General features: G+C 38.7%; 1 protein-coding gene across 1 annotated transcript in view; it reads left to right on the top strand.

Moving 5' to 3' along the window:
- The window catches only part of CSTPP1 (centriolar satellite-associated tubulin polyglutamylase complex regulator 1), a 187,082-nt gene that overhangs the window by 73,235 nt on the left and 98,376 nt on the right, over positions 1-15,471 (top strand). Inside the window, exon 3 of the mRNA XM_028111075.2 lies at positions 10,738-10,868. Within this exon, the coding sequence (XP_027966876.1) occupies positions 10,738-10,868 (131 nt within the window). The remainder of the gene's footprint in view (positions 1-10,737; positions 10,869-15,471) is intronic.

The following is a 15,471-nucleotide window of genomic DNA, read 5'->3' as shown; positions in this document are numbered from 1 at the left end:
TTTCTCTTTTCTCTTTGATAAGTCTGGCTAGGAGTTTATCAATTTTATTAATTTTTTCCAAGTCCCAGCTCCTGGTTTCATTGATCTGTTCTATTGCCCAAAAAAACAAATAATCCAGTTAAAAAATGGGCAGAAGACATAGACATTTTTCCAAGTAAGGCATACAGATGGCCAACAGACATGAAAAGATGTTCAACATCACTCATCATCAGGGAAATACAAATCAAAACTACAATGAGATATCACCTCACACCTGTCAGAATGGCTAAAATTAATAATGCAGGAAACAACAGGTGTTGGCGAGGATGCAGAGAAATGGGAACCTTCTTACACTGTTGGTGGAAATGCAAACTGGTGCAGGCAATCTGGAAAACAGTATGGAAGTTCCTCAAAAAGTTAAAAATAGAACTACCCTATGATCTAGCAATTGCACTACTAGGTATTTACCCAAAGGATACAAAAATACTAATTTGAAGGGATACATGTACCCTGATGTTTATAGCAGCATTATCAATAATAACCAAATTATGGAAAGAGCCCAAATGTTAATCAACTAATGAATGGATAAATAAGCTGTAGTACACACACACACACACACACACACACACACACACACACACACACACAGGAATATTACTTAGCCATAAAAAAGAATGAAATGTCATTTGCAATGATGTGGATGGAACTAGAGTGCACTGTACTAAGCGAAATAAGTCAGAGAAAGACAAATGTGATTTCACTCATATGTGGAATTTAAGAAACAAAGCAAAGGAACATGGGGGAAAAAAAAGAGACAGAGGCAAACCATAAAACAGACTCTTAATTATAGAGAACAAACTGCTGGTTACCAGAGGGGAGGTGGGTGGGTGGATGGGCTAGATGGGTGATGGGGATTAAGGAGGGCACTTGCAATGAACACCAGGTGCTGTATGTAAGTGCTGAATCACTGAATTCTTTTTTTTTTAAGATTTTATTTATTTATTTATTTGACAGAGACACAGAGAGAGAGGGAACACAAGCAGGGGGAGTGGGAGAGGGAGAAGCAGGCTCCCCACCGAGCAGGGAGCCTGATGCGGGGCTCGATCCCAGGACCCTGGGATCATGACCTGAGCCGGAGGCAGACGCTTAATGACTGAGCCACCCGGGCACCCCTGAATCATTGAATTCTAAACCTGAAATTAATATTACACTGTATGGTAACTAACTGGGATTGAAATAAAAACTTGAGGGGAAAAATAGAGAACAAAAATTGGGAAGCAGAAACAAAACCATGTAAATTCTTTAAAACAACAATTAAACATTCTAGAAGTAAAAAAGTTATGGCTGTTTTAAAAAATTCAACAGGAGCTCCTGGGTGGCACAGTCGGTTAAGTGTCCAGCTCTTGGTTTTGGCCCAGGTCATGATCTCAGAGTTGTGCGATCAAGCCCCGTGTCGGGCTCCGCACTCAGTGTGCAGAGTCTGCTTGAGATCCTCTCTCCCTCTCCCTCTGGCCCTCCCACTTGTGCTCTTGCTCTCTCTCTCTCTCTCTCTTTAAAATAAATAAATCTTTTTTTTGTTTAAGATTTATTTATTTATTTGACAAGAGACACAGAGAGAGAGGGAACACAAGCAGGGGGAGAGGCAGAGGGAGAAACAGGCCTCCGGCGGAGCAGGGAGGCCGATGCAGGGCTCGATCCCAGGACCCTGGGACCATGACCCAAGCCGAAGGCAGACAATGACTGAGCCACCCAGGCGCACCTAAATAAATCTTAAAAGAAAAGAACATTAAAACATGGTCATTAAAAAATAAATAAAAATAAATAAAAAATTCAACAGAGAGAATAAACTTTAGACCAGACATAAAAGAAAAAAGAATTCATAATTTGGAAAATAATATTAAGTACAACACAAAGATAAAAGATGAAAATTATGAAAGGACACAGAAGAGAAACTGAGAGACTAAAATGTACATCTAATAGGAGGAAAGGATAGAGAGGATGGCAGTGAAGCAATATTTTAAAAGATATTCTCTGAGACAAAAGACATAAGTCAGATTAAAGTGTTGTGCAAGATAACTAAAAATATACCTACATGATAGACACACTGTAGAATCCACAGAACATTAATGATAAAGAAAATAGCTTATATGAATGGTAAGAATGATTAACTCCACGAGGAATGACAGGAGTTTGACAGATGGCCCCTTGACAACAGTGATAGATGCTAGATGACAATGGAGTAGTATCTTTGAAGTGCTGAGAGAAGATAAATGACAACCCGGGATTCTCCACCTGGTTAAACCATTACTCCAGAGGGTTAATAAAGATATTTTCAAGAAAATGAAAACTGAGAGCATTTACCACCCACAGGCTTTTGCAAAAACAGCAGGTCTGTGAATATTCAGAAATTCACAATTTGAAATCAAAAGAGCATAGAAAACCTGAAGTTGTTTTTGCTGAGTTTTCTGCAGACTCATTTGGGAGCAAACCTGACCTGGACTAGTTTATGAGGCTATCTTTGGTCTTTATTTATTCTTCTTAATGTAAACATATATTTCACTGTGGAAATTTTAATATGCTTGACTATGGGCTGCTACCCCACCCCCACTGGAGGTGCTATATCACATCTGGTTTGTGCAATATATTGCCTTTATAAAATCCAAAAATTTGTCAATTCCAAAATAGTGATAAGTGATTGTGGACCTGTCTGAAAGGATGATGTACTTTAGCAAGAAAATAATTGAACCAAGAGGGAAGGAACAGAATGAAGAATAGTCGTGAGCATGAAAATTGATATGTTGATAAACTTAATTAACTATTGACCTTTAAAAGTAATGAGTAATTTTTTACATTTAAAAAGGTAGAAGTCAAAAGAAATAAAAGGTATATCCAAATTGGAAAGGAAAAGGTAAAACTAGTTGCAGATGATATGATCCTATGTGTAGAAAATCCCAAAGAATCCACAAAAAGGCTACTAGTCCTAATAAATTCAGCAAAGATGCAGGATACCAAATCAACACACAAAAATCAGTTGTGTAGTTTTTTTTTTAAAGATCTTATTTATTTGAGAGAGAGAGAGCAAGAGAGCACAATCAGGGGGAGGGGCAGAGGGAGAGGGAAAAGCAGGCTCCCCACTGAGCAGGGAGCCCCATGTGGGGCTTGATCCCAGGACCCTGGGATCATGACCTGAGCCAAAGACAGGTGCCCCAATCAGTTTTGTTGTTATACACTGGTAGTCAACAGTCAAAAGGAAATTAAGAGAGCAACTCTATTTATAATAGCAACTAAAAGAATTAAATACTTAGGGATAAATTTTTTTGAAGATTTTATTTATTTATTTATTTATTTTAGAGACAGAGTGCATGCATGCATGAGCAGAGGGAGGGGCAGAGGGGGAGGAAGAGATTCTCAAGCAGACTCTACACTGAGTGTGGAGCCTGAGATGGGGCTCGATCCCACCACCCTGAGATCATGACTTGAACCGAAACCAACAGTCGGACGCTTAACCAACTGAGCCACCCCAGGCATCCAAGGCATAAATTTAACCAAGAAAGTAAAAGATTTGCACACTGGTGAAAACTACAAAACCCTGCTAAATGAAATCTAAAAAGACCTATATAAATGGAAAGACATCCTGTGTTTATGGGTAGGAAGACTTTTAACATTGTTAAGATGTCAGTACCATCCAAAGAAATCTACAGATTCAACACAATCTCTACCGAAATTCAAACAGACTTTTCACAGAAATCGAATAGCTGATCCTCAAATTCACATGGAATTACTACAGACTTCAGAAAGCCAGGACAATCTTAAAAAAGAAGAATGATGTTGGAAGACTCAAACTTCCTAACTTTGAAACTTAATATACAGTACTACAGTACTTACTACAGTACTGAAAACAGTATGTATTGGCACAAAGACAGACATACAGACCACTGGAATAGAATAGAGAGCCCAGAAACAAACCCTCATATGTATGGTCAATTGATTTTCAACAAGGGTGCTGTTCACTGGGAAAAGGACTATTCAACAAGTCTTTCCAGCAAATGGTTCTGGGGAAACTAGGTATTCACATGCAAAAGAAGAGAGTTGACCCAGACCTTATACCTTATATAAAAGTTAACTCAGGGAGCCTGGGTGACTCAGTTGGTTAAGCGGCTGGCTCTTGATTTTGGCTCAGATCAGGATCTAAGGGTCCTGGAGTTTAGCCCTGCATCAGACTCCACACTCAGCAGGGAGTCTGCTTGAGGGATTCTATCTGTCCCTCTCTCTCTGCCCCTCCTCCTGCTCACTCTCTCTAAAATAAATAAATAAATTATTAAAAAATAAAAATTTAAATTAACTCAAAATGGATCAAAGACCTAAACTGAAGAGCTAAAACTATAAAACTCTGAGAAGAAAACAACCAAATGTCTTTATGGCATTATAATTGGCAACGATTTTATGGTTATCACAGCAAAAGCATAGGGAACAAAGGAAAAAAACTGATAAAATGGACTTCATCAAAATTAAGAACTTTTTGTACTTCAAAGTGTACTATCAAGAAGGCAAGAAGACAACCTGCAGAATGAGAGAAGATATTTTTAAATTATATATCTGATAAGGGATTCATATCCAGACTATATAATGAACTCCTACAACCCAACAACAAAAAAATTTATTAAAAAATGGGCAAGGGACTTAAATAGGCATTTCTCCAAAGAAAATATACACATGTCCAATAAGTACATGAAAAGATGATCAGCACATCATTACTCAATGAGAAAATACAAATCAAAACCACAGTGAGAAAAACCACTTCACACCTTACTAGCATGGCTATTAAAAAAAATAGGAAAATAGGGAAAGTGTTGGTGAGGATTAGAACCCTTGTGCACTGCTATGAGAAGATAAAATAGTGCAGCCACCGGGAATACAGTTTGGTGTTTTCTCAAAAATTTAAAAATACATTTACTATATGACACAACAATTCCACTTCTGGGTATATACCCAGAAGAACTGAAAGCAGGATATTTGAAGAAGAGATATTTGTACACCAATGTTCATAGAAGCATTATTCATAGTAGCCAAAAGGTAGAAACAACCCATGTGTTCATCAACAGATGAATGAATAAACAAATGTGGCATATACATACAATGGCATATCATTCATCCTTAAAAAGGAATGAAATTTGATATAAGCCCAACATGGATGGACCTTAAAAACTTAGTGAAATAAGCCAGGGACACCTGGGTGGCTCAGGGGGTTGGGTTTCCACTCAGTTTCAGCTCAAGTCGTGGTCTCAGGGTTGTAGGACCGAGCCCCACATGGGGCTCCACACTCAGTGAAGAGTTTGCTTGAGATTCTCTTTCTCTCTCCCTCCCTCTCTGCCCCTCCCTCTGCTTGTTGGTGCTTGTTTCTCTCTCTCTAAAATAAATAAATAAATAAAATCTTTAAAAAAAGAGAAAAGGGGCGCCTGGGTGGCTCTGTTGGTTAAGCGTCTGCCTTCGGCTCAGGTCATGATCTCAGGATCCTGGGATCAAGCCCCACATCAGGCTCCCTGCTCAGCAGGGAGCCTGCTTCTTTCTCTGCCTCTGTTTCTCCCCCCAACTTGTGCTCTCACTCTCTCTCAAATAAATAAATAAAATCTTAAAAAAGAAAAAAGAAAGAAGTCAGACACACAAGGGCAAATATTGTACATCTCCACTTATAAGAGTTACCTAGAATAGACAAATGCATAGAGATAGGGTAGAATAGAGGACACCAAAGTCTGGGAGGAAGGTGGAAGGGGGAATTACTGTCAAATATATATAGGGTTTTTGTTGGGGATAATGATAAAATTCTGTGAATAGATAATGGTAATGGTTAACAGCATTGTGAATGTATTTAAGCCCCCTGAATTGTACACTTACAGTAGTTAAAATGATAAATATCATGGCTAAAATAGTAAGTATTATAAGCATTTTACCATATTAAAAATGTTTTTAATTTAAAAGAAGTCAAAATCTAGAAAATAATATCAGAAGATGAGAAAAGTGCTCATAGGTTATTTAGAGTGTGCTTTGCTTCTTGTCTTGCTTTGGAGAGTAATAAAAATAATGGGTGACTTGACATTTTAAAAACGTGTAACTACTAATTTGAAAAGATTTATGCATCCACATTTATTGTAGCATTATTTACAGTAGCCAAGATATAGAAGCAACCTAAGTGTCTATCAATAGATGAATGGGTAAAGATGGTTTGGTGTACATATACCATGGAATATTACTCAGCCATAAAAAGAAGGAAATCTTGTCATTTCGGACAACAGGGATGAACCTACAGGGTATTATGCTAAGTAAAATAACTCAGAGAAAAACAAATACCATATGATTTCAATTATATGTGGATTCTAAAAAACAAATGAACAAACAAACATACACTGTAGAAAGATGGAGTCATTCATGTCAATCAGGGGCCTATGTCAAGCCATGATGCAAGCAGTTAAGGGTTCTGAAGCTATCAGATATCACTGAGACCAGCACCAGCTGACAACACCCCAGAACTGGTAACTAGGAGAAGCACAAGAGGTCTGCAAGGTCTCAAGACTGATTAAATCCCTTTAAAAAGGAAGGAGTTTTGCAGCAAACTGTAGACTCTCCAGACACTGACCCCTCAATGTCTGAGCACTTAAAAAAGGCAGCCACTGCTGAAGGCTCTACCTGATTGATCTCCAAACAGAACTGAGATCCTCCACTGCTTGAACAGAATAAGCAGTAAGCGCCAAGAGCTGACCCAGACTGGCCTGCGGCCTTATCTCAACTGTGCACCCACAGACTGTCTTTGCATTTGGTTTGTTCACTTCCTACCCTACACCCCCCACCGTGTTATCTTGTTCATTGTGTGACCTAGGTCTTGTGTTTTGCTTTGTGTGCCATGTAAGAAGCCAAGTTAATCACATGGTGAAATGTCATTGAGTTTGGAATCTTGAACCTGCTTTATAATCACATTAACCTTGTTTTATGACTGAATAAAGCTGACAATGTGGAAAGACATAACTCATGTGTGTACCTTCATAGTGTGCTTATGACATACACAAACAGAAACAGTCTCATAAATACAGAGAACAAACTGATGGTTGCCAGAGAGGAGGAGGTGGGGGATGGGCAAAATAGGTGAAGGGGATTAAGAGGTACTATCTTCCAGTTATAAAATAAATAAGTCACAGGGATAAAAAGCACAGTGTAGGTAGTATAGTCAATAATACTGTAATAACTGTATGGTGACAGATGGTGCCTACACTTACCGTGGTAAGCACTGCATTATGTATAGAATTATCAAAATCACTGTGCTGTACATCTGAAACTAATATAACATTGTATGTCAACTATACTTCAATTAAAAAGAGGAAAACCATAGCTAAATATGTATGTTGAATTTTTAAGAGGAATTCTAAGAAGTTACAGATTCTGTCATAGCTTCCAATCTAACAAAGGGGGGGAGAAAATGATTATAAAAGAAAAAAATTAGGGGCGCCTGGGTGGCTCAGTCGTTAGGCGTCTGCCTTTGGCTCAGGTCATAGTCCCAGGGTCCTGGGATCAAGCCCCGCATCGGGCTCCCTGCTCTGCGGGAGGGCTGCTTCTCCCTCTCCCACTCCCCCCGCTTGTGTTCCCTCTCTCGCTGGGTCTCTCTCTGTCAAATAAATAAATACAATCTTTAAAAAAAGAAAAGAAAAAAATTGGGGCATCTGGGTAGCTCAGTCGGTTGAGGTCTAACTCTTGATTTCAGCTCAGGACATGATCTCAGGGTCTTGAGATCGAGCCCTGCCTCAGTCTCTGCTCTCAGTGTGGAGTCTGCTTGAGATTTTCTTTGCCTCTGCCCCCCCCCACCTCTCTCTCTCTCTCTCTCTCGAAATGAATAAAATCTTAAAAAAAAAAAAAAAAGAAAAGAAAAAACTTTCCTAACAATAGAAAGCAGGAAAAGAAAAGCAAGCCAAAGAAAAAATATTCATGGAAAAGACATAATAAGATGGCAAAAATTAATCAAATATATTTTTAAAAAACTCATTTATTAAAATACAGAGACTGTAAGTTTGGGTAAAAAGCAAAATCCAACTACATACTACTTACAAGAGAAATATCTAAAACAAAATGACACAGAAGGATTAAAATTAAAAGCATAGGAAAAATATGCCAGGCAAATACTAGTCAAAACAAAGTTGGTATTGCAATATTACAATGCTAATATCAGGCCAAAGTCCTGGACTTTTAAAAAGTTTATAAAATGTTGACTTCAGTATTTCCAGTGTGGCTGACTACAAATATAAATCTGATACTTTTTCCCTGGTATTACTTATCTATTCTTTCTAATCTTTCTAAATCAACTACCAAAGGCATTTATGAAGAGTAGCATGTACTATATAGTTAGATAATGTGATGGAGACCAAGATGAATACAACCTAATTACTTACTCCGTAGAACTTACAGTCTCGTAGGGGATATAAGTCCAGTAACTTTTTTCAAAGGCAGCAGATTCAGAGTACCAGTAGAGAGTTAGTTAGAAAGTGAGGCATGATGAGAATTGGGCATGAATATAGAATCAGGAAAAAACTTCATGCAAAATGTGGCATTTGAGATGGTCCTGAAAAACTGGATAGAATTTTAACAGATGGAGGTAGGGAAAAGTTATTTCAGGTTGAGGAGAAACAGTAAAGCTTTGAGCAATATATTGTATTTTCTGCTTTTTTTTACAGCCATCTTATCTAAAAGAATTTTCACTGAAGTAAAGTGATTATGATCTCTATACTGACCAGCTAAATTTTATTGGTAGGGATGATCTGAAGACAGTAGTGGAAATATAATTATAAATCTTTTTGTATTCAATATTATATGTGCTTGGTCTATCAGTTTGTTTTTTAAAATTCTTATTTTATAACTTCTTATGTAAATTCTTATCCGTACAATGAGTCTCAGCCAGATTCTTCAGTGCATAAATTATTCCCTAGTTTTAAAAAAGATATATATTTTTTAAAGATTTGATTATTTTTAGACAGAGAGAGAGAGCACAAGCGAGCAAGCTTGGGGGGGGTGATGGTAGAGGGGCAGAGGGAGAGCAAGAGAGAGCATCTCAAGCAGACTCCCCGCTGAGCATGGAGCCCAGGGCTGGGCTCAATCTCATAATCCTGAGATCATGATCTGAGCTGAAACCAAGAGTCGGACTCTCAACCCACTAAGCCACCCAAGCACCCCTAAAAAATATATTTTAAAAAGCTACACTAAGGATATAATTTCACTAGTGTGAGTTTCTTTACAGCCCAGATTATGACCTAGACACCAGCTTTTGTTCCCGGGGGTGGGGGGGGAGGTATAAAGCATACTTTGGGACTAATTCTTTGCTGGATAGCTTCATAAATTTAAACTAGATTGTTATCATTTTAGACTTCATTTGCTAGAAATGTGACCTACTCCATTTACCTGTAACAGCTCATTTGCTTTATTTTTCATTTTCCTTTGCTCAAGACAACAGCATTGCAAACTACATGTTTAACACTTTCAATACTTTTTTAAAAAGTTATCTTCTAACCTAATTCTTTACCAGATGTTTTCCTCATGCTTACTCATAGTGTCTCAGAAGTAGATTTCTACACTAGTTTTCCACAGGGAGAAGAGCATGTAATTTGCTTTTTCATACAATGTTGTTAATATTAACAGGAAGAGGCTAATTTTATCTTAAGTGATAACATACTCTATGTTAAAGACAGGTTAGATGCTTCCCTCAGAACTTGGTCAGGGAAAAGGAAAATGGAACAGATGACTCCTGAAATTTTTTCCTGTTTGGTTCAGAGATTCAGCTTTGCTCCCACTTTAAATTGTCAGCAAATGAAAAGTGGCATTTGGAATTTCCACTGTCTCTCTATTGCTTTGCCATCTTCAGTTTAATGCCTGCTTCTCTACAAAAATTAACATATTTTCCACTCATGATTTACTTGTCAGGGAATTTAGGAGTTTTCTGGAACCTGAAGTCTGCCTTTAGTTGTGATGATTACTGGATAATTGCCTATTCTTTGGTGGAATTTCCATTTTTAGATTACGCCAGGCTCTACAGCCTTTATTTCTTTGGCAGAAGAACCCAAAGGCAATGGAGTATATTTTTTCCCCTTATCCGGCCCAGCTTAAACAATGACTCACTTGGGCCCTGGGGCTTTGCTTCATACTCTCATTCAGGGGCCACTTTTTACCCTTGCTCCTCTTATTTGCCTTAATATTCTATTTGAAACCTTTCATATCCTTTGGCACATGGCTTTGCCTCTGAGGTTATTGTCAAAAAGGTATCCATCACCCCCAAACTGGAACAGACAATCCAGTTATGTGCCCACGAGCCGTGTTGTTCTTATGGCAGCTGATGTAGGTCAGAGAGAGTACAGAAATAATGATTCCAAATGTGGTAGAAGGAGAAGTATTCTCCAAAAAGATACAAGTGCCAATGTCACCCAGTTAACTGAAAGATTTCCCTCTATTTGAGATGCTCCCATGACTGATTAAAACTCCCTCAGTGCATATATGTGGGAGGTAGGAAACACTCAGAGGAATTGGACTCCAAGAGTTGTCAGAAGGATATGGTTATATGAAGGGATTTCTTCATTGAAAGACTTGGTCTAATCTATAGTTCAGAGTTTTGTTGGAGAGAAAAGACTTTCCTCCTTTTTGGCAATGGTTCTGTGTGGTCTTGATTTTTTATTCTGATTCCAGCCTTCCATATCTCTTCCTCTAATGATGATTCCTTGATTTTTCTCTTTGCAGTTTTAACAGTGTATGTCAGGGAACTCACATTCTCTTTCGGGAATTCAGCTTCATCCAAGCCACCCCTCACAATAGGGCATCATTCTTACGGGCCTTCTGGAAATGCTTCCGAACTGTGGGCAAAAATGGCGGTAAGTCTTCCTAAATTCTTTTCTTGCCTTCTTTTCTTTCTTCCAAACTTCTGTCTTTCTTTTGTTCCTATAAATACTGTTTGAGTACAAGCTATTCGAGGCTCCCCGAACACCTTACTTTTGAGGAGCTATTGTCTTGTGTCACAGAAGCTACCACCATTACTAGTACCAACACCATCACTAATGATATCTATTAGGAGCCAAGTGCAGTTCTGAACACTTTATGTGTGGTGATTTATTTACTCTTCACAACAGCTTTCTATGGTAGATACTATCATCCCCATCTTATAACTAATGAAACTGGGGATCAGAGAGGTTAAGTAACTTGACAAGGGTATACAACAAATGCTGGGATGGGATTCATACCCAGGCAATCTGACTCCAGAGCTTTTGCTCTTGACAAATATTAAAATACATGCAGCAAATTGAAGAAATGATATAATACAAAGAAGGAAACTCCTGAGTGGAGAGTGGGGGTAGGATAGGGGCACTATTGTTAGAGAAAGGGGAACAAATAGATTAGAGAAGGTTCTCCTGAGAACTGGTTGTTTGGTCTAATTTGGGAAGGAAGAATAGGAGTTATGGATAAAGGAAAGAAGGACATTCTAGGTAGAGCATGTGCTGTGCTGTAGAAGCATAAAAGAACCTGGAATATTTAAGACATTGAGAAGATCAGAATGGCTAGAGTTTGTGAAGGGGGTTAGCGGAGATGAGCCTGTGAAGACTAGAAGAGTCAGGTCTGAAAGACCATTTTTGCCATAAAAAAAGAAGTCGGATTTTATTCTGTAGGTTAAAGGATTTTATTCAGAAGAATGGTGTGATGATATCTGAGTTCTAGAAAGATCATTTGAAAGGCAGTATAGAAATGGCTTAGAGGGTGGGGCGCCTGGGTGGCTCAGTCGGTTAAGCGTCTGCCTTCAGCTCTCTCAGGATCTTGCCATTAAGCCCCATGTGTTGGGCTCCCTGCTCAGCGGGAAGTCTGCTTCTCCCTCTCCCTTTGCAGCTCCCCCTGCTTGTGTTCTCTCACTCTCTGTCAAATAAATACATAAAATCTTTAAAAGAAAAAAAGAAAAGAAATTACTTAGGGGGTGAGTCTGGAGGCAGAGAACATAGTTAGGAGATTTGCAGTAGTGAGAGATAATAAGAACCAAACCCAAATTTACTAAGATGCTAATATGCTATTTCTATTCTTATTACTCTAATCATGGCTTCTGTGACGTGTAACTCAAGACACTATCCATCTCAATTACACTATTGAGCAGAAATACTTAGTGTACTGAGAATAGCATCATCTTTTATTGACTATATGCACTAGTGGACAAAAATCAAAGTGGACTCAATTTTAAGTGAACTACCTCAGAGAAACTAACCCATTGGTCTCTACATAAACAAAACTGGGATCTGTGAGTGTACAGGTAAAGTCTATAGTATTTCATCAGAACCTGTTTTTCCCAATCCTTTCCCAGTCCTTTAGTCAGTCAGCAAATATTTATTGAATACTCACTATATTGAAGAATGGTGCATACAGCTAGAGCTGGTTTTTGTGGAATAGGCACATGGAGATAACTATGGAAAACAGGCTTTAGATCTCCTTAATTCTTTTCCTGATTTAGAAGTGGGGCCTCTTCCAGAATTTATTTACTATCACAAGGGATCCATATAGCATTTGGACTCTGAGCAGATGTAGGTTTCTTTACCTTTCATACAGCAGCTGCCAGTGATTCATCCAGCTGCTAAGAGGAAGCAGCTCCAAGTTCTCCCTGTTTTTCCTGTACCATAAACAAGACCTAGATTTTATGCTGGATATTTATTGTTAGGCTTCTTACTCAGACAGCCTCTGATTTCTTTGAGAGAGAGAGAATGAGAGAGAGAGAAAGCACATGAGGGGGGGAAGGGTCAGAGGGAGAAGCAGACTCCCTGCTGAGCAGGGAGCCCGATGTGGGACTCGATCCAGGGACTCCAGGATCATGACCTGAGCCGAAGGCAGTCGCGTAACCAACTGAGCCACCCAGGCGCCCCAGCCTCTGATTTCTTAAAGACCAAATGCAACATTTGCGTCTAGGTGATCCTAAAATCTTTGGTTAAATGATTTTAATATATTCTCAGTTTCTTCCAGGAAACTTTAGAACAGCTTTCAGTCCTGAAGTGTGTCAGTTCCCAATTTTAATCCAGAACAAGCAAAAACACTCAGAGGCAAAGTTCCAAAAGAAAGTACTTATTAAGCCCCATTTTTTCAATTAGAACGCCACGTACCTGACTCCTACTCAGAGGAGCTGATATTATATTATTCTTCTGCAGATGACTTCCTTAGAACATCTTGTACATATTTTAGCATTATCAAGAAGAAACTAGGTCTTCTGGGAAACAGCAAAAGAAGAGCAGAGTTCCAGCATAACATATCTAAAAATGAAGCCACCTGTAGAAAACTAAGGACCTGATGCCTTCTGGCAAGAAACTGTTTATCCCAGTTTTTAGCAAGTATAGGGATGCAGTGTCATTTCTGCATGACTGAGTACTGAATGATGCTAATTTTCCTGTGTCTGAAATTCAAATAACCTCATGAAGGTTATAGTGAACCTCTTGCTATCTAGGCAACTTTAGAATCTTGGAAGCAAAAAGACCTATTCATATGTAATAAGCCTTTAAAATTCAACTTCTCACTTTGGTATTTCTTTCAGTGTGAAAGATCAATCTGAATTTTCCAAGTCTGGCAAAGATTAAAATTCCCTGAAGTAAATCTTCACTTCTGTTTAGAGATATTGGCTCAAAAGAGCTATTGTTGGGGCGCCTGGGTGGCTCAGGTGGCTGGGCGTCTGCCTTCAGCTCAGGTCATGATCTCCAGGTCCTGGGATTGAGCCCCATGTCTGGCTCCTGGCTCAGCGGGGAGTCTGCTTCTCCCTCTCTTTCTGCCTCTCCCCTTGCTTGTGCTCTCCTCTGTCTGTCTCTCAAATGAATAAATAAAATCTTAAAAAAAAGCTATTGTCCACAGTTTAGTTTGTTAGAATTTAATTTTGAGCTTTGTGCTTTTACAAATGAACAAATATATATATGTATGTATGTATATGTATTTCATTTAATAAAAGAACGAGAGCTACTTCCTCTTCTGCCCATGAAGAAGTACTAACTTAGGGAATTGTCCTCCTGCCATAAACAACTAGAAAATCAAACAATGTATCTGAAACAACTCTTTCAGATACTGAACAACAGTTAATGTGGGACTGTGGTCTCTGAGAGGCAGTTGCCAAGCAACAGTACAGGAGAGGAGATCCAAAGAGCACAGCAGTCTTACTGAGTTGAGGAGGCAGAGATTGGGGTTTGGAGAGGCCCCGGTGGCCAGAATTTGCAGGGCAGAGTACCAAAGAGGAGGGAGTTGCTTAGTAAGCTCCAGAGAGCTGCAAGTGGGCATTTGAGTCTTTGGCTACAAACTCTGCACATGTGTGGGTTGGAAAAAGAACCACCAGAAAACAGTAGTAGGCCAAACAGTTCCTGGAGTATACACAGGGCTAGAAATAGTTCATGCCGCTACCAGCCAAAGTGGAGAAACCTCAAAGTACATAGGGCACTGACACTGGATAGAGCCCTCAGCAGCTTAAAAACAAAAAGGATTAAACGCGTTTATCTGCAAGTAACTTAACTGTATACCAGAACAAAATTCAGTACTCCTTAAAGGAACTCAGTAAAATCGAGCACTCAATAACATAAAATGCACAATGTCTGACATCCAATTAAAAATTACCAGACATTAGAGGAAGCAAGAACATATGACCCATAACCAGGAGAAAAATCAATCAGTAGAAACACAGACCCAAAAAAGACAGAAATAATAGAATTAGCTAACAAGGACCTTCAAACAGTTATTTTAAATCATAAATATGCTCAAATATGTAAAGGAAAACATGGCTATAATCAGGAGATAAATGGAAGATATTAAAAACATGCAAATGGAATTTCTAGATGTAAAAAATATAACATCAGAAGTGAAAATAATGATAGCAATTAACATTTATGAAGTTGTTTCATATGTGGAATATCTAATTTTTCTTTACAACGATCCTGTCTGTTAGGTGGATGCTTTTATTATCACTTTTTCACAGAAAATGAAACAGATTCAGAAAGTTAGAGTATGATGACATGAAACAACATGGTTCCTGTGGAAGCTGCAAGAAGTTCGTTGTGGCTGGTGCTTAGTACATAAGAAGGAAACATCATCCCAGTCAGTTGAATCTTACCAATCTGTGTGGTATTTTCACATACGAGACTGGTAAAAGCATGGAAAATGGAATAGAAGGCAGAAATAGGACCAGGTAGGAGCCAATACAACAGAACCGGAAGTGGCAGGGAGAGGAAGAGCTGTTTCGGGTTGATTTGACAGGACTTGCTGATTGATTGGGTAGGAGTGTGGGAGAGAAGAGTAGAGAATAAATGCCAGAATCTAAAGTATTGCCAATTTCATCCCTCCCTTCCTTTTTCCTTTCCTTTTTTTTCCCTCCAATTCTTTAACCTTTTATGTTTTACTCTGAATTCACTGTGATTTGTCTTCATAGTCTAGGTATATTCATTCATTCAACAAACATTTGTGTATTAGTTGCTAGTGATAAAGCAG

This window comes from Eumetopias jubatus, unplaced genomic scaffold, assembly GCF_037043125.1.
Source record: "Eumetopias jubatus isolate StellerSeaLion01/CBP00866 unplaced genomic scaffold, mEumJub1_p1.0 scaffold_13, whole genome shotgun sequence".
Classification (NCBI taxonomy): Eukaryota; Metazoa; Chordata; class Mammalia; order Carnivora; family Otariidae; genus Eumetopias; species Eumetopias jubatus.
This window is presented reverse-complemented; position numbering and strand designations above follow the sequence as displayed.